Source organism: Somniosus microcephalus, chromosome 13 (assembly GCF_052327205.1).
Source record: "Somniosus microcephalus isolate GS21.2 chromosome 13, FLI_Smic_1.0, whole genome shotgun sequence".
NCBI classification, from domain to species: domain Eukaryota; kingdom Metazoa; phylum Chordata; class Chondrichthyes; order Squaliformes; family Somniosidae; genus Somniosus; species Somniosus microcephalus.
This window is the reverse complement of record NC_140999.1, coordinates 65,612,893-65,637,234: the sequence shown is the minus strand read 5'-3', so window position 1 is coordinate 65,637,234 and position 24,342 is coordinate 65,612,893. Positions and strand designations below refer to the sequence as shown.

The 24,342-nt window shown below is 51.7% G+C and overlaps 1 protein-coding gene across 2 annotated transcripts in view; it reads right to left on the bottom strand.

Annotated features, from left to right (window-relative positions):
• palm1a (paralemmin 1a) overlaps positions 1 to 24,342 on the bottom strand; it is a 661,170-nt gene that overhangs the window by 391,733 nt on the left and 245,095 nt on the right. For both annotated transcript variants that reach the window (XM_086004975.1, XM_086004976.1), the window contains exon 3: positions 23,611 to 23,691. In XM_086004975.1, coding sequence (XP_085861101.1) covers positions 23,611 to 23,691 — 81 coding nt within the window. The remainder of the gene's footprint in view (positions 1 to 23,610; positions 23,692 to 24,342) is intronic.

Sequence of the window (24,342 nt, the reverse complement as noted above, 5' to 3'; positions counted from 1 at the left end):
AGCCCATTCCGAGAATGGAGGACATGTTAACATCGCTCGCTGGGGGAGAAAGATTCAGCAAACTGGACATGAGTCATGCATATCAGCAGATATTGCTAGATGAAGAATCAAAAAAGTTTGTCACGGTGAACACGCACAAGGGGCTGTTCACGTATGCCAGGTTACCATTTGGTGTCAGTTCTAGCCCAGCAATATTCCAACGGACTATGGAGGGCATTCTGCAGGGCATTCCAAAGGTGGCCGTGTACTTAGATGATATTCTGCTAACAGGAAGTGACGATCAGGATCACTTAAAAACACTGGACAAAGTGCTACAGCGGCTGGAAGAGGTGGGGCTACGCCTGAAACGGAGTAAGTGTAGTTTCATGGAGAAGGAAGTTACATTCCTGGGACATCGGGTGGATGCCACAGGCCTCCATCCATTACCAGGGAAAGTGCGGGCAGTGCAGGATGCACCTGCACCCACCTCAGTGACTGAACTGAAAGCCTATCTAGGGCTCCTGAATTATTATAACCGGTTTCTTCCAAACTTATCGATGCTGCTGGCACCCCTGCACAAACTGCTGAGAAATGAGGAGCCATGGCGTTGGGGGCCAGAGCAAGCAAAAGCGTTTCAGCAGTCAAAGGAGCTACTTCAGTCCAGCAGGGTGTTAGTGCATTACGACGAGAAGAAGGAGCTGATAATGTCCTGCGACGCATCACCCTATAGAGTGGGGGCAGTGTTGGCCCACCGCATGCCAGATGGAGCGGAAAGGCCCATCGGGTTTGTTTCACGCACGCTCACAGCTGCGGAAAAGAACTATTCACAGCTTGATAAAGAGGGGTTAGCCATTATATTTGGAGTAAAGAAATTCCATAAGTACATATATTGGAGGAAGTTTGTAATCAGTACTGACCACAAGCCTCTTATTAGCTTACTGAATGAGATGAAAGCGGTGCCTCAAATGGCATCACAGAGAATAATGAGATGGGCAGTAATACTAAGAGCCTATAAATATGTGATCACGTACAGAGCCGGCAAGGAAAACAGGAACGCAGATGCTCTCAGCCGCCTGCCCCTCTCAAAATCTCCTCGCAGTACTTCCCCTGAGGAGCACGTCCTGATGCTGGATCAGGAGATCAGTCCCCTGATGACTTCAGTGCAAATCCAGGGCTGGACAGCCAAGGACCCCGTTCTGTCAAGGGTCCGTGAGTATGTGTTGAAAGGCTGGCCAGATCACCGTGAGGGACCGAGTTCGCGCCGTACAGACAGAGGCAGCACGAGCTCAGTGTCCAAGATGGATGTGTGCTATGGGGAGCACGCATCATAGTCCCAGAGCGGGGACGCTCTACTTTGATGAAACAGTTGCATCAATCGCACCCAGGAATGACTAGAATGAAAGGACTGGCTAGGAGCTACCTGTGGTGGCCTAACTTGGATGCTGAAATTGAGTCAAAGGTAAAGTCATGCACTATATGTCAGGAACAGAGGAAAGCACCTGCCGGGGCACCACTCCATCCCTGGGAGTGGCCCAGCAAACCCTGGAGGAGAATTCACATAGACTATGCGGGACCTTTAAGGGTTAAAATGTTTTTGGTGCTGGTAGATGCTCACTCAAAGTGGATCGACGTTTATCCAGTGAGCTCTGCAATGACTGATGCCACACTGAATTGTCTCAGGAACAGCTTCAGCACGCATGGTATTCCAGAAATGATTGTATCCGACAATGCACAGTGTTTTGTTAGTGAAGGGAGCAAAGAATTCATGGTAAGGAATGGAATCACAGATGTCACCTCGGCTCCATATCACCCAGCCTCAAATGGGTTAGCCGAGCGAGCCGTGCAGACTTTTAAGGAGCTCATGAGGAAGAGCTCAGGTGACACCCTGGAGACCAAGCTCAATAGAGCCTTGTTTAGTTATCGTATAACACCCCAAGCTACCACGGGGCTTTCTCCGGCTGAGTTGATGATGGGGAGAAAGTTGCGGTGCACGTTAGACCTGATACACCCAGATCTCAAAAGCAAGGTTGAGACAAAACAAACAAACCAAAAAGCGTACCATGACAAACATACTAAAGCTCGCCATTTCGCCATAGGGGACTCTGTGTACACCCGGAACTTCGGCCATGGACCTAAATGGATACCAGGACTAATCCAGGACATTACAGGACCTGTGTCATACTCCGTGTTACTAGGGGATGGTCGAGGGGTTTGTCGGCATGTGGATCAGCTTTTCAGCTGGCAGCAGGGGGAACTGCCTCAGATGGAACAAAGGGCAGTAGAGGAGGCTGTTCCAGGACCCAACACGGCTTATAAGGTGCCAGTGGACACTGGTACTGCCAGGCCACAGCGGGACAGAGTAAAACCAACATCAGAGACTACTCCAATCTCAAGTGCGAATGAATCTGAGAATCCACCACAAGTGGAATTAAGACGTTCACAAAGGATTCGCAAGCAACCAGAAAGACTTATACAAACCTGTTAAATTAGTCAGGGGTTAACCATGGTTAGAGCATACTGGTTAATTAAAACGTAGTACCTAGTAAGGGTTATTGTTTAAGAATTGTATACGGCAATCTTAAGGGGGGAGGAGTGTAGTAACCTGGGAGGTTATGAGTAACCTGATCCACCAGGTGGTGCTGTGGCAATTGGTCTCCTGAGTTAAGTCTGAGCTGTACTGGTTGTACTCTTTGTTTTTTCTGCCTCATGGCAGAAGCTGTTATGTGCAAGTGTTGATTAAACCATGTTACGGAGTTAACCTGTGTCCGTCTCCATCTATGACCACCTCAAGATACCACATATGACCTGCACTCAAAATGGCCAGAGGTCACTGCCGTGGGCTCCGTCACCTCTCGGGTCATCATTGATATCCTTGAGTCCCTCTTCTCCCGCTGAGGGCATCCAAAGGCCATCACCACAGACAATGGCCCCCAAATGGTCTCTTCGGAACTCTCCTCTTACCTTGAGAGCAAGGGCATCCGTCACATACGCACAGCGTATGACCACCCCGAGTCAAATGGGGGGGTGGAGCGTTTTAACCAGACACTGAAAAATGGCCTCAGAGCACACCTATCCCAGGGGTGTGCGTTTGACAAGGCCCTCCTCCACACACTGCTGCACTACAGAGCCTCCCAGCATTCCACTACAGGGGTCTCACCTGCATCCCTCATGCTAGGCCGTGAGCTCATGCTGCCCTTGGCAGGCTCCGCCCCTCGCTAGCTCAGAGCCCTGCTCCACCGGCTCAAGCCACAGTCGCTAGACAGCAGGAGAAGATGAAACTCCACTTCGACCAGTCGAAGAGGGCCAAGGTGCCCAACATCTCAGTCTCCGATTGGGTCAGAGTCCGCAGGCCTCACCGCAACAATAAGATGGCGTCATTCTGGTCCTCCCCTCTCCAAATCAGCCATCAACTTGGACCAGCCACTTTCTGCCTCACTGACGGCTCTCGGTGGCATGCCAGCCGCCTTTGGAAGGTGCCAGCACCCCCTGATGCGGGATTATACGGACCTAATCCCCAAGCCTTACCCCCAGAGTGGCGGGATGCACATGTGGCTCAGCCAGCCAACCCCCAAGCAGATGTTGTGCCTCAGCCTGCTCCTCACCAGTCCCCACTTCAGCCTGCTCTTCACCAGTCCGCACCTCGGCCTGTTCGTACACGTTCTCGCCCTGGCCACCTACAGGACTTTGTCACTACATTTCATGTTTGAAATTCTGAGAGGGGGGAGGAAATGTTATGTCTGACATTGGTGATAGGTACTCGATTGCCTTGGCCTGAGCACATGGAGTTTGATAGTGCTGTTATCATTGTATTGTGTATAGGTATTCGATGGCTTGTGCCTGGAAGTGTGTGTGTGTGGCAGCCATTATAAAAGCAGCATGAACTGAACTCACTGACGGTCTCTGGATTATCTTTGCAAACACAACACCCCCCACCCCTCTTAGTGGCTATTTAGCTACTGGAGACTTCACAGGCTAGCCCAATGCTGTCCTCGCTTCACATCAACATTTCCAGTGGTGGGTGGGGTTACTGATGGGGAGGGCTGACCTTTCCTCTCCCCAACTGAATGATACTGAGGCTAACTGTAGCGTCCCATTGCCACCCTGAATGAGATTGGCTGGGTCTAATAGACCTGGGCCCTTTTGATCTGTTTACCTCAGTGCAGCACTGCACAGATTGCACTGACTCACTGCGTCATCACAGAAGCTGGCCGTCCCTCTTTGAAGCATAGGCAACATGGTTATCTGCGGGGAGGAGCTCTGGTTTGGAGGGGTTGATCAGATCCCTGCACTCCTCCAATTCTGGCCTCTTGCGCATCCCCGATTGTAAGCGCTCCACCATTGCTTCAGCTGCCAAGACCCTAAGCATGGAATTCCCTCCCTAGGCCTCTCGGCCTTTCTGCCTCTCTCTCTCCTCCTTTAAGACGCTCCTTAAAACCTACCTCTTTGACCAAGCATTTGGTCACCTGCCCTAATATCTCCTTATATGGCTCGGGGTCAAATGTTGTCTAACAACGCTCCTGTGAAGCACCTTCGGATGTTTGACGATGTTAAAGACGCTATATAAATGCAAGTTGTTGTTGTTGTTGGTTAACCCCCATATTTCTAACATATCTTACTTTTGTTCCCTCTCTGAATCTCCTTGTGCTTCATGCAGTTCTCTAGCTGAGAGGGTGAGCAAGCTGTCCGATCCCCCATCTCCAGCTGGTCGAAGAAGGGTGAGATAGCAGCTGAAGGTTATTCGTATTCCACTTTCTCTCCGGGCCCTGTGGGGACATTCCTCATGCTCACTCGTTATCCCCTCTGAATGAAGAGCTGAGATAGGGAGCTCAGAGTCAGGGAGAATTATGGGACCGTCCTTGTTTCTCCCTTGCCTCTAAAAGGTGCCAGTGATCAAGTCTCACCGGGTTCAGCATTCCTCCAGTATCCTGTCCAGGTGACCACCCCTCACGCGTGAGCCTAGAGAGTCAACAGGCACTTTGACTATAGAGGGCATCACATCCTGCCTTTACTCAACCCATGCACTTTCCAGCAAAGGTCACTAAAAGAAAGACTTGCACTTCTATAGCACCTTTCATGACCTCAGGTCACCTCAAAGCGCTTTACAGCCAATGAAGTACTTTGTGATGTGTGGCCACTGTTGTAATGTAGGAAACACGGCAGCCAATTTGCGCACAGCAAACAGTAATGTGATAAATGAGCAGATAATCTGTTTATTTTAGTGATGTTGTTTGAGGGATAAATATTGACCATGACACCGGTTGAACTCCCCTTCGAAATATTGCCATGGGATCTTTTACATCCACCTGAGAGAGCAGACAGAGCCTTGGTTTAACATCTCATCCGAAAGACGGCACCTCTGAAAGTGCAGCTCTCCCTCAGCACTGCACTGGAGTGTCAGCCTAGATTGTGTGCTCGTCCGTTGAGTGGGACTTGAACCCACGACCTGCTAACCCAGAGGCAAGAGTGCTTCCCACTGAGCCCCGGCTGACACCTATTGAGGCCTTAAGTATAGTTTTGTTGGTGCGCTGTATTTTGTCTGAAGTTTTTTGAGTACTTTATTCGACAGTTGGAGCACTCTTACTATCTTCATGCTCTTGTGAGCAGTGTTATCTATTTTATTAATCTGCAGAGACCAGGCACAAGATTGTGGTCTGGCTTATTAGGCTCAGCTCTGTGAAGACTCTGGTTCAGTATTGAATATTCAGACAGGCTGTTGTCTGGTCAGCCCATTAGACAAATCCTTCTATAATAAGCACTTAAAACGAAGCTGGTCGATGGCAGTCACTTCCTATATCACATCCAGCCATCAAACACCACCAGGAAGAGCAGAGTGAATGCTTCAAAGGAACTGTGAGGGCTTTAAAAGGCTGTGTGTTTGGCTGGTGAGGGCTGGGCTTCTCCACAGGGCTGATTAACCGGGTGAGTTGTAAAACCGCAGGTGGCTTCTTGAAGCGCCTATTAAATGAAGTATTTTAAAAAGATCGGCATTGCCTGCAAAGTGCCATCCACGACAGAATCACGGATACGGATATCTAAGGGACCTGCTCCCCAAGGGTTCAATGTCATTCTTATTAATGCCATGCAGCAGTAAATAAGATACAACATTGACAGTAAGGTGTCTCCACAGGTCCACTGCACTCCCGCTGATCACAAAGGAACACTGGGAATGGTAGCCTGTGGACTGAATTATAGCTTCTGTAAGCAGGACCGCTCATCTCGTCTGCTGTAATCATTGATATTTCTGCTCAGTGTATTTCCACCTATCACCTCGCTCATTTACCAATACACCTGGGATCCCATCAATGGATTTTTTCCACTCCCATTTGATACATTTTCAGTACGCTGAACACACACTTTTCATGCATGTATTTACACCCCTTTCTCCTTGAGTCAGCCTTTGCTTTGTAATACAACTCTCACCTCAGAGTCAGAGGTTGTGGGTTCATAGTCCTACTCCAGGGACTTGAGCACATAATCCAGGCTGACACTCCAGTGCAGTACTGAGGGAGCACTGTCGGAGGTGCCGTCTTTCGGATGAGACGTTAAACTGAGACCCCGTCTGCCCTCTCAGGTGGACGTAAAACATCCTATGACACTATCTGAGGAAGAGCAGGGGGGTTCCCCTGGTGTCCTGTAACTTTACTGTAATAAGTACAGGGTGCTGTAATGTTATGCTCTTTTGACGGGGTCCTGGCACTTCAGGCTGCTAATTGACAATAAGTTAGAGGGAACTGTAACTTTACCCAGCTAAGAAAGTGTTGTCACTTTATTCTACTGAGTGTCAGTGAGCTGTAACATTGCCCTAGTAATTGAGAGTCCTGAAAGTGACGGTGTCCTGTAACTTTAATCTATTGGTGACTGGGCCCTGTAACTTCAGGCCACTAATTGACAAAGTTTGAGGGAACTGTAACTTTACCAAGCTAGGAAAATCTTGTCACTTTCTTCTACTAAGTGACAGTGTCCTGTAACATTACACATAAGTGAGAGTCCTGAAACATTTTGATATTGAATGACAGAGTCCTGTAACTTTAGAGTACTAAGGGTCAGGATGCTGGAACTTCCCCCTAGTCAGAGAATCAGGTAACTTTATCCACCTAAGTGGCAGGCTCTGCTAACTTTACCTTACATTGTGTAACATTACCCTACTAAGCGACAGGCTCCTGTAACTTTGTCCAACTGAGTGGCAGTGTTCTGAAACTTTATCCCACTAGGTGAGAAAGTTGTGTAACTTTAACCATCTAAGTGACAGGGGCCTAGAAATTCGGTGGGCTGCGCCACCAGTTAGCGCCTAAAGAGGGCACTCAGTGGCTTTAGCACCACTGGCCACGCCTCCCGTGATATTTAGCTGGGACGCTAATGGCGGCGTTAGCCTGTTGTGCTGCGCCGCCACCGAAGACGTCATCGGTGGGCGCAGCGCCCCGCTACCGCCCCGATCCCGATATTCGGTAGCGCCCGCCTCTGTAGCGCCGTTCGCAAATCGAGCCTGGTTCACGGGGCCTACCTGTGGCGGGAGTGGCGCAAATTAAGGTGGAGGTGCGGGGCGGCCGTTTTTTTCGGCGGCCGCCTGCCAGCACCTCCGTCCCCGGCCTCCTGATCTCCCCCCGTGACAGTGCCGGCTGTTTCCCGAGAGCCCGGCACTTCTCCTCGGTGCCGGGCTCTTTTGCCGGCACTCGCGATCGCTCATCGCGCTGGTGCAGGCCCCTCCCCCTTAAGAATGGGAGGAAGGCCTGCAGTACCGCAGCGCGCCGTGCCACAGCGTGTGGCGTTGCGGCACGTTGCGCTGCGATATTCAGTTTCAGCGCCCTAAGAGGGATGCAGAGCGCCTCGAGCAGCGCCCCGTGTTCCTCTTGGGGCGCACAAGCTGAATTTCCGGCAGTCGCAACTGCTCCGATCGCAGCGGTAATTCCGGCGCCCAGGCGAGCTGGGCGCCCCGTTTGCGGCTCCACCGAATTTCTCCCTCTTCTGAGGGACGATGTCCTGTAACCTAAGCTACTTGGTGACATGGCCCTGTAACTTTATGCTATTAATTAACAAAGTTAGAGGGACCTGTAACTTTACCCAGCTTAGACAGTCTTGCAAGGGGGAGAAATTCGGTGGCACCCCCTTTGGGTGCAAACTTCGCCGGGGTGCTACTTTTGGCGCCCTGAAAAGGCTGGCGCTCCTGCACCGTAATTTCAGTGGTAGTGCCCCAAGCAGGAGCCGATCGCAGCCGGCACCCCGAAGAAAAAAGGGGAAGTGGGGAGGTGCTGGCAGTCGGCCAAAAGAAAATGGCCGCCCGACACCGGCCCTTTAACTTGCGCCGCTGCAGCTGCAGAAACGGCACCCTGACCCTGTCGGACATATCGTCCGGTGATAGGTCAGGGGGCGCGACCGAAGTTTGCGGCCGGGGCATGAGTGGGGCGCTGCACACAGCGATGACATCATCGATGGAGGCGCAGCGCCGCGGGGCGCTATCAGCTACCACCGCCGCTAACCTCTTGCTGAATTTCGCAGGAGGCGTTAACGGTGCCGCACCCATGTGCTAGGAGCTTTGCGCCCTGTTAGTGCCCTCCGGGGGCACTAATGGGAGATGCAGAGCAGCCGATTTCGCCCCCTTGTAGTTTTATTCCACTGAGTGACAGAGCCTGTTACTTTATGCTACAACCTGACATAAAGTTAGAGGGAACTTTACAAACCTAAATGACAGGCTCCAGTAACTTTACCTTACTGAGTGAGAAAGTCAGCTAAAATTATTCGAGTAAGTATGCCCTGTAACTTTACTGTACAAAGTGACACGACCCTGTAACTTAATGCTACTAATTGGTTCTGGTGATTTGTGGGATGATGGTGATTGTGGGGGGCGGGGGGCAGCGTGATCAAGGCCTGGCAGGGGAGGGTGATTGGGGGAGGATCAAGAGAAGCAATTGGTCCATTAACGCGGGGTCAGGGGGAGCTCCTGCTCCTTCCAGCTCCACATTCAGGTACGCTACTTACCACCTGTGTCGCAGGCGATCGATCCCGAGGGCGGGTCTCTCTAAGTGCTGCCTGCGATGGTGCTGGATGCCTCAGGGCAAACCAATCTTGGAGAGGGGACCTCAATCAGGTATTAGCCACTTTGCATATGCAAATAAGGGGTCTAGCACCTGCCTCAGGCATGGGTAAAGGAAGCTTTTACTCTGTAGTTGCCCAATATGGCGGTGGGCGCAATTCTGACCGGACATGTGCGCTCGCCTCTTACACACAATTTTGGGGCCTTAGTCGGCTGCTTAATGCCTGAAAAATGGGCCAATTTCGCGGCACTAATGTCTTTCCCAGGAAATAATGCACATCTGATGAAAATCAGTGAACTATATAATATCAGTGAAATCATGCAGCCCCTCCCTTATGATCACGGTGTGCAACCCCCTCCCGACCCCCAGCACTGTCCCTGAACCCCAGCACCGCCCCCTCCCAACCTCCAGCAAGGCCCCCGACCCCCAGCACCCCCCTCCTGACCCCCAGCACCACCCACCCGACCCCCAGCACCCCTCCGACCTCCAGCAGCAGCCCAGACCCCCAGCACCGCATCCTCCCAACCCCCAGCACTGCCCCCGACCCCCAGCACCAGCCCCTCCCGACCCCGAGCACCAGCCCCAACTCCCAGCACCCTCCCGACCCCCACCACACCCCCGACCCCCAGCAACCCCCCTCCCGACCCCCAGCACCCCCCTCCCGACCCCCAGCACCGCCCCCTCCCAACCCCCAGCACCCCCCCAACTCCCAGCACCTCACCTCCCGACCCCCAGCACCCCCCCTCCTGACCCCCAGCACCCCCCTCCCGACTCCCAGCACCTCACCTCCCGACACCCAGCACCTCACCTCCCGACCCCCAGCACCCCCCCTCCTGACCCCCAGCACCCCCCTCCCGACTCCCAGCACCCCCCTCCCGACCCCCAGCACCACCCCCGACTCCCAGCACCGCCCCCGACTCCCAGCACACCCCCTCCCGACCCCCAGCACCGCACCCGACTCCCAGCACCGCCCCCGACTCCCAGCACCGCCCCCGACTCCCAGCACCGCCCCCGACTCCCAGCACAACCCCTCCTGACCCCCAGCACCGCCCCCGACCCCCAGCACCGCCCCCGACTCCCAGCACCGCCCCCGACTCCCAGCACACCCCCTCCCGACCCCCAGCACCGCCCCCGAATCCCAGCACCGCCCCCGACTCCCAGCACACCCCCTCCCGACCCCCAGCACCGCCCCCGACTCCCAGCACCGCCCCCGACTCCCAGCACACCCCCTCCCGACCCCCAGCACCGCCCCCGACTCCCAGCACCGCCCCCGACTCCCAGCACCGCCCCCGACTCCCAGCACCGCCCCCGACTCCCAGCACCACCCCCGACTCCCAGCACCGCCCCCGACTCCCAGCACACCCCCTCCTGACCCCCAGCACCGCCCCCGACTCCCAGCACCGCCCCCGACTCCCAGCACACCCCCTCCTGACCCCCAGCACCGCCCCCGACTCCCAGCACCGCCCCCGACTCCCAGCACCGCCCCCGACTCCCAGCACCGCCCCCGACTCCCAGCACCGCCCCCGACTCCCAGCACACCCCCTCCTGACCCCCAGCACCGCCCCCGACCCCCAGCACCGCCCCCGACTCCCAGCACACCCCCTCCCGACCCCCAGCACCGCCCCCGACTCCCAGCACCGCCCCCGACTCCCAGCAACCCCCCTCCCGATCCCCAGCACCGCCCCCGACTCCCAGCACCGCCCCCGACTCCCAGCACGCCCCCTCCCGACCCCCAGCACCGCCCCCGACCCCCAGCACCACCCCCGACTCCCAGCACCGCCCCCGACTCCCAGCACACCCCCGACTCCCAGCACGCCCCCTCCCGACCCCCAGCACCGCCCCCGACCCCCAGCACCACCCCCGACTCCCAGCACCGCCCCCGACTCCCAGCACCGCCCCCGACTCCCAGCACGCCCCCTCCCGACCCCCAGCACCGCCCCCGACTCCCAGCACCGCCCCCGACTCCCAGCACGCCCCCTCCCGACCCCCAGCACCACCCCCGACTCCCAGCACCGCCCCCGACTCCCAGCACGCCCCCTCCCGACCCCCAGCACCGCCCCCGACTCCCAGCACCGCCCCCGACTCCCAGCACCACCCCCGACTCCCAGCACCCTCCCGACCCCCAGCACACCCCCCTCCCAACCCCCAGCACTGCCGCCTCCCGACCCCCAGATCCCCCCTCCCGACCCCCAGATCCCCCCCCCGACTCCCAGCACCGCCCCCTCCCGACCCCCAGCACCCCGCCGACTCCCAGCACCGCCCCCGACTCCCAGCACACCCCCTCCCGACCCCCAGCACCCCACCTCCCGACCTCCAGTACCCCCTCCCAACCCCCAGCACCCCACCTCCCAACCCCCAGCAGCCCCCTCCCGCCCCCAGCACCGTGAGCTGTTTTAATGGGAAATGCCTTGCAGCTGGAGTAACTGCAGAACTGCATTTGGGACGTCCTGAGGTCATGAAAGATGCTGCAGAAATGCAATGGCTGCTGATGTCCAACTGTTAAAGGGGCACTAGTTCTGTCAAAAAATAGCCGGCAAAACTTTTTTTTTAGGTACCAAAAAAAAGACTTGCATTTCTGTACAGCGCCTTTCATGACATCAGGACGTCCCAAAGCGCTTTACAGCCAACGACGTATTTTGAAGTGAAGTCACTGATGTAATGTAGGAAACAAGGCATCCAATTAATGCACAGCAAGATCCCACAAACAGCCATTTTATAAATGACCAAACAATCTGTTTTAGTCACGCTAGTTGTGGGATAAATGTTGGCGAGGATTCCAGGGAGAACTCCCCTGGTCTTCCAATAGTGCCATGGGATCTTTTGCGTCCACCTGAGAGAGCAGATAGGACCTGGGTTTAAAGACTCATCCGAAAGACGGCAACTCTGACAGTGCAGCACTCCCTCAGTACTGCGCTGGATTGTCAGTCTGGATTATGTGCTCATGACATTCAGCCATCAAGCCCGTTCTTTCCACAGGTTCATGCATGACTGCCTCAATTGTGGATAACCACAGACTGCCCCGGTGACTAAACTCTCTCGTCCTAACCTCCACATGAATCAAACTGATCTCTGCGATCTGTCTTCTCAACAGCTATAATCTGAGTAGGAATGAACGAGAAGCTTACCAATGGTTACATAGTTATCACATATAGGAGCTAACCTGTGGAAGCTGTACTGGAAGGACTCAGGGGGAAATTCGGTGGTGCCCGCTTTGTGGCGCTAACTTCGCCGCTGCACCGTAAATTCAGTGGTACCGCCCCAAGCAGGAGGCGGGGCTACTGGGTGTGCTCCCCCTCCTTCCTGGGGCGCTACAAGTGAATATCGCGGCGCTACATGCAACAGTGCCACACGTCGGCATGTAGCGCCGCAGTATTGTAGGCCTCCCTCCCTTGATTAAAGGGGAGGGGCCAAGTACCGTGCGCACTGATTGCTGCCGGCACCCCGCATAAAAAAGCAGAAGGGGCAGGTGCTGGCCGCACGACACCTGTCCTTTAAATACCACCACCCCGCCGCAAAAACACAGCACCCTGACCCTGTCAGACATATTGTCCGTTGATAGGTCAGGGGGCGCGACCAAAGTTTGCGGCCGGGGTGTGAGCGGGGTGCTGCGCATGGCGATGATGTCATCACTGGAGGCGCAGCACCGCGGGGCGCTACTGGCTACCACTGCCGCTAACCTCCCGCTGAATTTTGCGGGAGGCGTTAGCGGCGCCACGCACGGGCGCTAGGGACTTTGCACCCTGTTAGTGCCCCCTGGGGGGCGCTGGTGGGAGACACAAAGCAACCCAATTTTTCCCCCTCAGAGATTACACACAGCCAAGGTGTTACACTTTGGGGAATCAAGATGGCTGCCACCCCTCACATTCAAATCTTCTGTATAAAAAAATTGTAACCTAGCCGGACTGGAGCTAGCCTTGTGTCTCAGCCAGATAACCCATTCCTTTGTTGCTTGATGCATCCGCTTTTTCATTGTCCCAGCTGCAGGGACAGGAAACGGAAGAGGAGTTTAACACCCTAGCTGAGGTCCTTATTGCTCTGAGAACAGTCAGCTGGCCACACTTACACATTCCAAGCACGATGACATCTACAGGAACCATAAAAGTTACCGATTGATGAGCCTGCAGCTTATGTGTGAAGCTCAAGAGACTTGACACCAATGTTGTTGCTGGATTCTCAGGGTCATGTTGTGACTACTAGCTTTCAACAGTCTTTGACTGATGTGCTTGACAGGAAGGAGATTAGAGGAAGCTGGTTGATGGGTGATGTGGCCATTTCAGCGTTGGACATGAGCTGATGCTTACATCACATCTTCAGATGCGTTTAGGCAGGGGCAATGGTTATGGCTGAAACTGGCATCTCTGGGAGACCCCCAGACCCTTGCATAGGCCGAATAAGCACAGAGCACACCTCACAACGAGACAGGGACACGATGGGTTTGTCTTGTTTATGAAAAGGATGTCTGCATTGTTACGATCCTTTAGGCATTGACCTGCAATAGACCCCAGTGAAAGTCAGCAGCACATGCCTAACACAGAAGATTCAAATCACCCATGGACTAGACCTTGTTTTCATCTCAGGCAAGAGAAGTAACGAATGAACTAGCCCGGCAGATCCCTACTGATCCATGCCAATAATCTCGAGCACCGCCTGATGTAAAGTAGTGCTGTCTGCATTAACTACAGTGAACAGCCACATAGCTATTGGTTAAAGTTATTGTATCTTCATCAATTAAGTTAAAATTAGAACCAATTCTTTTTTATGAAGACTAAAACCAAAAGAGAAGACAATGAGATGAGAGCAAAACAAACATGGTTTCCAATCCTGGAATGAAGTCCACAAGTCCTGGGACAGATGCTGGAATGTGGAGTGATCGCTGAAGTACCAGTTGCCGTTCCAGCCTCATTTCACTGGGCTGCCTATAGTGACACCGCTATGCCCAGCCAGAATGGAGATGATTATTTAATTCCCTCATCAATCACACCTGGACTGTAAGTGACTGGGATTAATTTTATGCATATAATTTATATGTAACTATCCTCCACTTATTGCATTTTCCTGGAGAAATCATTCCTGCTTTTACCTGGAGACTTTGCTGCAGTCTTGGTCATGAGTTCTGTTTGCTGTAGTTCATAGAGACTCTTTAAATAGACTCTGTAGTGCGCTGTTTAAACAGACTCCTTGTTGAGTAAGTAGACTCTGTTTACTGTAAAATACATTGGGCTAAAAATTCGGTATCGCCGCGCCAGGTCTTTAGTGCCCGAAATTTAGCGCTGGGCCGGATTCCCCTAGCGCCCACCTGAAATTCAGTAGCGCCGCCCCAAGACGGAGGCGGGCACTATTGGAGGGTTTGGCCGCCTCGTTTGGGGCGAAGAATGTCAGTTTCCGGCGCCCAGCTGCCGCTGCGGCAACCGATGCGGTGCGGCAGGCTGGGGTACTGCAGGCCTCCTCCTTCTCTTAAGGAGGAGCTGCCTGCAGCCGTGAGATCGCCGCTGGATTCCCCCGGCAAATGAGCCCGGCACCACGGAGAAGTGCCGGGCTCGCGGGAGTCACACACCAATGCCGCGGGGGGGTGGTGCAGGAGTCCGGGGAGGGAGGTGCGGCCAGGCGGCCGCCGGGAAAGCGGCCGGCCGCCCCTCCACCTTTATGCGCCGGCCTCTCGGAGCTGTAAGGCACCGTTTTGCAAACGTTGTTTGCGGCCGCGACGGGCGAGGCGGCCGCAACTGAATTTGGCCATCGGGACGGATTACCATTGGAACCGGGGCGCTGCGCACACCGATGACGTCATCGGTGCCGGCGCAGTGCTACCGGCTAACGCCGATGTTAGGGACCAACTCAATTTCGGGCGCTAAAAAACTTCCGGCGCAAACCACTTTATAGCCAATAAGTGGGCGCAAACGCGACTGAATTTCTAGGCCATTGTTTGCTGTGAGACCTGTCTTAAGTCCCGCCCTGCCTCCAGCTCATTGGCTGACACAGTGGTGTCAATGGACACTCTGTTTTCTCTCTTCTCATCATCCACTGCGGCCTGACGATGTGAGAGAGGCGAAACAATCATTCCGACATTTCCTTGAAAATCAAATCCTGATAAAACCAGATTGGAAAAATGGAAATCAGAAACTAAAACCTGACTAAATTGTATTCGAAGACAAACTAAAGTATGGCTAACAGCTGGGAAGAGAGGTATCACTAAAATACCGACTAAATGTCTTCTGATCAATTCAATATAAATAAGGCTAGTATCCCCGGCCCGGAGAGAAGGATGGAGTTAATATTATTTTCAGGGCTGAAATAAAACTGATCCAAGGATAGTGAGATGTTGCTGGGCAACCGGGAGGTAGAGCGAGAGACACCATTGGTTGCCAAGTCTCGGGTCAGCTTTGCCTTTCAGATCTCTTGTTATCAACAGCAATTCTGGTCTGACGAACACAGCCATTCTCTCTCTTTAATGCAGGGGGTATTTGCTCCTCTCTCAGCGGTACTAATGGGTATCAACCAGAAAGAGTACATAGGAACAGGAGGAGGCCATTCAACCGCTCAGGCCTGCTCTGCCATTCAGTTAGATCATGGTTGATCCCTACCTCAACTCCATTTACCCATGCTTGTCCTTTGATACCCTGACCCAACATAAATCTATTGATCTCCATCTTGAAAGCTCCAATTGATCCGACATCCACCGCCTTTTGGGGGAGGGAGTTCTACATTTCTACTAGCCTTTGTGTGGAAAAAGTGCGTCCTGATTAGACGAATCATCACCACTAAATGTACAGGCTTTGACTAGGGGCATTCAGACCTTTGGGCGACAGCCACTTATAGTGAAAATAAGTGGATGTAAAAGATCCCACAGCATTATTTGAAGAAGAGCAGGGAAATAGTTTAATTGGTTATTTATCTCAATGCCCTTTGTGGGACCTTGCTGTGCACATCTTTTGGCTGCCGTGTTTACTACATTAAGAAATCCAAGAAATTAAACAGGAAATTCAGGAGAAACTTCTTTACCCAGAGAGTGGTGAGAATGTGGAACTCGCTACCACAGGGAGTGGTTGAAGCGAATAGTATAGATGCTTTTAAGGGGAGGCTGGACAAGTATATGAGGGAGAAAGGAATAGAGGGTTATGCTGATAGAGTTAGATGAGGAAAGACGGGAGGAGGCTCGAGTGGAGCATAAACGCCGGCATGGACTGGCTGGGCCGAATGGCCTGTTTCTTGCTGTATATCTTATGTAATTACTTAAAAAGTAATCCATTGGCTGTAAAGCGCTTTGTGACGACCTATGATCATGAAAAGGCGCTATAGTAATGCAAGTTCTTTCTTAATGCATGTTTGTACTGCAAAGTTTCACAGGTAAACATATTCTGGGTTGTGATGGGACTGGACTAAGAGGAGCAAGGACATACAAATGGCATGTTCCATTTTAAAATTCACCTTGGATCTGTTTCGTGTTGTAGCTGGCTGTGAGCTACAGTGAAAGCGACACGTGCACCTGTTCCTGCAGTGAGGAACCCACTGTGGCCATATATCACAATGTGACATTGTGACCCCTGGTCACTGAGACCTTCTTGGTTGAGGGATCGTCCAGCTGTGTCCTGGGAAGGCCCAATATTCTCCATCACTCTTTATCCTTTGCGGGATGTTTAATTCATAGGTGCAGGTAAAGCCAGCACTCACTATCTATTCCCACAGTCAGGTTTTAGTGGCAGTAGTTTATTCACTTTACCCCTTTAACAAACAACCTCTTCACCCCTTTAACAAACAACCTCTTCACCTGTTGACTTCATCCAAATCTGACTGCCCAAATGAGGGGGCTTTCTGTAATTCTTTGCATGCTCGCTCTGAAAGATTTGTTCGGGGCCTATAAAACTTTGCTTTAGAACCTCCGATTTGCGAACCATATCGACTTTTATCATAAGACGAAGAGAGCTGTGGAAACAAAGCTGTGGAAAAGTAGGAGTTTTTTGAAGGTGGGTCTTATTATTACTTGGACCTCTGTTATGGAAAGAGATGATAAGCCCAGCAGTTGAAGGGATATGGTCGGCCATTTTTATAATTTAAAACTCTACCAAAGAGGACGGGGGGCCCAGCTCCCATTGAGAAGTAATTCAATAGGAGCGAACAGGTAGTTCTTGGCTCAGCCTAGACTACTTGGCTTCCTTGCGTCAGAGGGCTCTGTGAAGCTCACTGGTTTGGGAATGATTTTTTGACACCGCTAACACTGGATGTTCTATAATCCCAGCTACGGTCACCATTTTCAAACTGAAAGCGCTAAAAGCTCACAACAGATCCATCGACATCTGACAGGAGACAGGGAGGCCAAGCTTTTGGGTTGTAATGAACGGCCGACGCCCAGAATATAAATACCTCTTTTGTTTTTCGGGTCTGTGATGTATTTTCTGTTTTATTTCAGGCTTCCATCATTTGAAGTCATTCCTTTTAATCTCCATTTTGAAAGTGTTGCTGCTTCTCGGCACCTTCCCTTTATTGTTCGGGTTTCAAATATATTTAGGCTGGTGTGAGAGTCTTTACCTTAAAACAATAAGGTTTATTGAGCAGCAGATAGCCGCGAAGCGTTACACAATGAACGCAGTCTGGTTATTGTTTTAGTGGGGCGTCTAAGGGGATTTCAGGAAGCTTGGCTCAATGCAGTGAGCAGCATGTGACCCATCATAGGCCCACACTAGGAAGCCTTCACCTCTGCAGGAATGAGAAACCAAACAAAAACACTTTGGCCGGAATTTTGCCAGTGCTCAGAGGGCGGGTTCAGAGGCGGGTCCGCTGTCAAAATAGAAAAGATTGACAGCGGGTCGGTATCCCGATGTCAACCCACTTCCCTGTCAGATTCCCAAGTGTCGGGTCTGTCTGCGCTTTACAGACCCGACACCAAGCGGCGAGGGAGCGAATTGACATAGTTAACAGCTTGTTAAAAGGTACTTAAACAGCACTTTACCAAGTACTTACCATTTTTCCAGCTTTTTGACGAGTTTCACGGCACTTGGGAATCACGTCAGGTAAGTAGGTCAGGTTTTCAATGACTCTCCATTGCTCTGAATAGGTAATAGCTGCAAAAGTGGTATAAAGGCTACCATTTCAGAGCTGTTCACTTTCCAATGTTAGAAGCTGGAGCCTTCAGGATTTGGAAGATACTTTTCAGCTTTATACAGTTTGGAAGTGTTTGGAGTAAACTCTCTACCCAGTGTCACCTCCTTGGAGCAAGCTCTCTCACCATTAACAGATCATTTCTGTCATCTCAACTTCACCTGCCATCTATTCCAGCAGCATTGGTACCCTTGGTCCTCAGAATCCCACCACGATCAGCCCCAACACCAACATCACCAGGCACACCAGCAGCACCAACAACAGCACCAACCTTCTCTGCAATCACCTGATGCTGCACAGGACACAGAGCATCAGCACCCGACCACATTGCTGCCCAGGATGCTAGTGATGGCCTCACCATGGCCAGATTTACTTCACTTGACACTGTACACTCTGGCTGCCACATGATGCGCCAGGTTGGCACCACCCCACACCAGCACCATAAAGCATCCCTACAATGTCCAAGCCATCCCTTTCACACTCATCACCATTGCGGGGGGTACCGTTATGTCTCACCATTCACTGCAACTCACTAAGCCATTTGCAATGGTGCACACAAATCTGTCCAAGAACAGAAAGTGTGATAAATAAAGATTTCAATGTTTGGCAACACATCAATAGAAACTTCACATGAACATTGGTGAAAACACCCAAGTGCCTACCCTTGTGTGTTGTTAGTTGGTATGATTGCACCAGGATGAGGGTGAGTGTGAGGGGTGGCTGGTGAGATGGGGATGTGATAATGTGGATAGAGAGGGATGGGTGGAGGTGCAAGGTAAGTTGGTGTGAGTAAGGATGTGCAGGAGTAGGGTAGGGAAGGCAGAGTGATGGGAATGTGATGAGTGGCACAGCAGGGTGAGATTGAGTGTGGCTTTGCAGTAATGTTTTGTGATCTACTGAGATCATTGAAAGGTTTGCGCCATTGCAGCCTGGTCCTCCTGACCACATCCCTGCTTGTGCCCTCCTGTGCAATGTGCAACTAGGCTGTGTCGATCTCCTGGGGAGGTCTCTTCCGCCCATTGGAAGGGAAGAGAACCGCCTTGCGTGCTGTGACTCTCTCCATAAGCATATGCTCAATAAGCCCAATCAATGGAAAATTCTTCTCACAGAGCGGGATGGAGCTGGGAGCAGGGTCACCACCCGCCACCGACCCCAGCCTCACTGAGCCCGCCTCGGCAGGTGAAATCGCGGCCTAAGTTTCCAAAACTGCTACTATGACTATGCTGGAGCAAGAGTCGGGGCCTCTGAAGTCTCAAGGGTACAATAGTATCGTGCTTATGTTACTGGATGGAACGCAAGTTCAAATCCCACCGTGGCAGTTTGAGAATTTGTATTCAGTTTTTAGAAATGTGGCGTTAAAAGCTGGTCTCAGTAAAGTGGCCATGAAGCTGTCGGATTGTCGTAAAAACCCAACGAGTTCACTCATGTTCTTTAAGAATGGAAACCTACCGTCTACTACTATAGGCTGTAAGGGGAGAGCCTCAACTATTGCCTGCCCCTCACAGGGCATCCTGACCTCAGTTGCTTTGGGGGCGGTGACCTGAGCTCATGCCCCACCTTCTACTTTCGCCAAGCTCTCTGCTGCTCCAATGATAACAGCCGTCCATCCCTGAGGAAACTCGGGGTCTGATAGTCTCGGACTTCACCTTGCATTAACAGCACAGCCAAGGCTGTGGGATCCTTTCGTTCTACTGGGCAATTTTCGAACGACAGTGCTGCAATGCCTCCTAAACCCAATCTTTCCTTCCGAGGTTAGGGCCATGACCTTTGACATCAACAAAAAAAATTTGCCTGGGCCTAATTTCTGTAGCTCTGCTCACTCTAGTGTACCCATTTGAACATCTTAGCAAGACCACACACACACACACTCACTTACAAATATAATTTACGAAATAGGCATTTGAGGGGAGATTTTCTGCTGTGGTGCTCCTGGTGCATGCTGGGAGTGTGCATCAAGAAAATGCACATTCCCCAGACCATGATTTCCCCGTCTGTTAAAATCCTCCCTCTAATTTTAGGCAGTGGGGCTAAGCAGCCTTCTTAACTCTTTAATTAAAAGTCTTGTGCTGTCTAGTGCACGTCCACAGTTTGCAGTTAACATACATCACACTTCAAGGTGTTGCACACCCAAAGCATAATAGACACGCACCGCCTGATTGGCTTAAACAGTTACCAATGATTAAGTTAACTTTGCTCAAGTACAGGCATGTACTAAACCAGTCATGGACCAGTAAATGGGTCAGGAAAACTACCGATCACAAGCTCCACATAAAACCAACCAATCAAGCTGCTCAAATATTTTTTACAAAGCTACCAATCAGGAGCCGCTAACTGCGCCAAAACATGCCACTCAAACAATGCCTTCCAGCTGTCGTGCAACCAGCTAGATACCAGCAAAAAAATCACCACATGTAAAAGCTTAAATCATCTGTAAAAAAAAACTTCCTTGTAAAGTGTCCCATTCGAAATCTGCCCAATAAGGTTTGTCCCTTGAGGCTCACTGTCTCCCAGGGGCCTGGACTTGGGTCCCAATTTTAACTCCCTCCCCGGTGATTGCCGAATTCCCACTCCCGCCGGCTGGTCAGGCAGCGATTCCTGCCAGGTTCGAGCGAGAGTCGGGGCCTGGATATTTAAATGAGACCCGGGAGGTAAAATCTCTCTGGGCTTCGATGTGTGAGCTTGTTACTCACCCGGGCCCCTCGCACTGACTGCGATAAAATCGGAGCCGTGAATTTTGCTGAACGTTAGGAGTCTTCTCTTCGATCTTTGCTTCTGACATTCTCGGGACCGGTGGAAGCATAATCTCAATGCCTGAAGTGAGCTTTATTTCTTTTGGTTTGTCTGTGTCTCCTCTTATTCCTCCTCTCCAGGATGCATGATGCATGCTGGGAGCTGGACCGGTTCCTGACTGGGGCTGAGATTGCATCATAGAGAAGGTCAGTGTCTTTATAGACAACACTGGGACCTTGCGATCTCCTGGACTGGATTTGATTGGCTGAGGGAATTTCCCAGAGGTTTTTCCCCCTATTGGCTTCTCCCAGGAGGTTATAAATCTGCAGGGGGGTAGGAGGTGTTTAGTCATCATGCACCTGGCATCATGGGTGTGGAGCAGGCTTGACAGACCAGCTGGTCTTTTCTTGCCCCATCATTTCCATATATTTGTAATCTGGAGTCTTGTTCCCTGAGCGCTCGACTGGTCAACTTTCATGTATTCAGCTTAGACTGTGCCACCAAGATATTTGACTGTGAGGGTTACCCGAACCAAGGTCTCTACTGCCTTCATCCAACGTCTACTATTGAGCATTTTGAAGCCGGAGTCACTGGACAGCATTTCAGAGCAAGAGCCCCGATTGCTTCCACCTTCCACCTCCCCCGGACCCTCATGCTGAACTGTAGCATCCCACTGAAAGCACCTAATTGGATAGATTGCTGGTGGTTTCATCACCTGACCTCCTGCCTTTAGCTACCCAGCCCAATCCTGCAGCTCCACCACCCACCCCCATCAATAAGTCAATGTATTCAAAGAAAATGGAAAAAAGCACACAAATTCTTAATGGCCCCTGTGATTTTTCTCCTGGGAGTTGCAGGCATCAGTGTCCAGGAGATTAATCTTTAATTCCTGGAGACTCCAGGCCAATCCTAGAGTGTTGCCCACCAATGTTCACTTTAAGCTGCGTGGCCGCGCAGCGCTCTGGAGCTCCCACGCAGCCGGCTCATCGGCTTTTTAATGGGGAAAAAACATATTTTGAATGCAGCCCCTTAAAGGGACAGTGCACCCAAAAAAAAATTAAAGTGAACATTGTTGGCAACCCTGGTGCCACTTCCCTCCTGGCTGATACCAGCGAATTCAATGTGGAGCATAGATTGACGTGGCTCCTCTTAGTCTGCGGCACGCCGGACCATGCCATGTGGTGCATCCTTGCACTGAGCCACCAGAGGCTGGTTTACGTCTGAATCTCAAGAGCCCCGACTATATGCTGACACAAGTATACGTAAAAATCTGTCGCATCACGAGAAGCCTCTTGATGCTAATTGCAACGAGCTGTGCCTTTCGAAGACTGTCTGGTTTCATTTAAGGGTCCAGTCTTATCGGGGAGAACCAGGTTTGGACAGGTTGGGTTTCAATCAGCCCAGTTGTTGCAGTTAGATGTATAATTAATAGATTGGTACATTGAAAGGTAGAGCAGAGTCAATGAAGTGCTGCTTAAATGAGCAGCTTAAGTGTTGCAGAACCGTTCTGTTCAACAAAGCTTCCCAGTTATACACTTAGAACAAGCTTTCCATGAAGTAACTGGCATTAACAATACTGTTCACAGCTGCAGTGAACTCTAAAACAGATGTATGTTTTGCTAATGGTTTTATATTCACTGCTGACTTTCTCTCGAACATTGCAGGCAGAGGACAGTATTAGGAACCTAGGAACAGGAGTAGGCCATCCAGCCCCTCGAGCCTGTTCTCCCCCTGCGCCCCCCCCCCTCCAAAGGGTGGGTTCATACTGTACAAGGGATTCTCTGCATGTGTTGGGCCCAGGTAGGGCAGAGCACTATCGGTAACTGGGATAAAACTGCACCCACTCGAGCTTTCCTGGCATCAGGGGCAGGTCCATAAAGGGCAGTGACGTGGTGACTACATCAGTGTGGGTAGAACGGGACTGACCACTTGCCATCCAATGGCCACCTCACTCCGGCTGCTGCCCAAGGTAGCAAACGTGTAATACAATATTTATTTTTATTATTCATTTTTGGGATGTGGGCGTCACTGGCAAGGCCGGCATTTATTGTCCATCCCTAGTTACCCTGAGAAGGTGGTGATGAGCCGCCTTCTTCTAGTAGCAGGCCGATACAAGAGCTGAGGGGCTCGCTGGGCCACTTCGGAGGCCAGTTAAGAGTCAAACATGTTGGTGTGGGACTGGAGTCGCGCACAGGCCAGACAGGGTAAGGACGGCAGGTTTCCTTCCCTAAAGGGCATTAGTGAACCAGTTGGGTTTTCACAACAATCCGACAGCAATCCGGTCACTTTTCCGAGTCATAGCTTTCCTGAGACATTCAGACAAGAAAACTCCCAGATCCTGGTCATGCTGAGTTAGCTGATCTCAGTCAGGACAGTGGTAGGAATGAAATAGTTGGACTCGGGACCCCTGGGTTTGGGAGGGGAAAGTTGGTGGAGTTCTCACTGCTGATCTCTAACCAAGGGCCTCTACTGGACAAGCGTAGGCATCGACATCGAGTGAGGGCAGAATCGGGGCCAGCCATTAAACAATTTGCGAACAGTCATCGTCCAGACTCCGACATGAATAACGTCCACCCAATGGGGTTTTACAACAATCCGTAGCTTCATGGTCACTTGATAGAGCCAAGCAAGCACAGGAAACAGAGTGGAGTGCGAGCATTCCCATGAAATGATTATCGTTTAAGGTTTTTTCCATGACTACTCTCAAGGCGCTGCCCATGTTTGCCGGAGACCATATTTAATTACTGAACTAGTTGGCATTCGTGGGCGAGAGGAGACGTACCTTCAGGTGCTGGAGCTGCCGCCGCTCGTCCTCCAGCTGCCGTTTCTTGTTCTCTATCTCAGTCTGCCGCTTTCTCTTCTCCTGTGGACGAGAGAGTAGGAACGGATCAGTTCAGAGCACTCCCCAAATAATTCTCCTTTCTCTTACTGTTGAACTCAGTCCCCAGCCTCTCCCATTTTACAATAACAGAACAAACTAAATGGGCTATCAGAGTGTGGAGTCTGTGCCCTGTCTTCAAAATGCCTCATGCAGTATTGAATTTAATGAATTATTAATTATGGATGTTCTTAGAGGAGCTGATGAATTGCTCAAAGCAGCACTTCAGTTTCATGTATTTTTTCAGACAAATATCACTAAAGCTTAAATAAGATAGTATCAGTTTACAAAAGTTATAAAAAATTCTGAGTAACATTGAATTTTTTTTATTGGTTCTAACTAGTGCTGTTCCCCCGCCCCCCCTCCCCCTCGTCTCCAACCCCTCCCCCACAACCGTACAATTTACCCTCTCTCATCGCTGGGTTGGGGGCAGTGGACAGGCATTGGCTAAGTAGGACTTGGGGGAGGGGGTGGGATTTTAACTGGGAGTGGGTTCTGGGTGGTTGTGGGTGTGGGACGAGTGTCAGACCCTACCACTGATATTATCAGTTTGAGGCCAAGGCTATTTTAACTCCTAGGCCTCAGTTACATTTAAACTTCATCTCGAGCCATCTTTTGTTTCTTTACTTGTCCCAT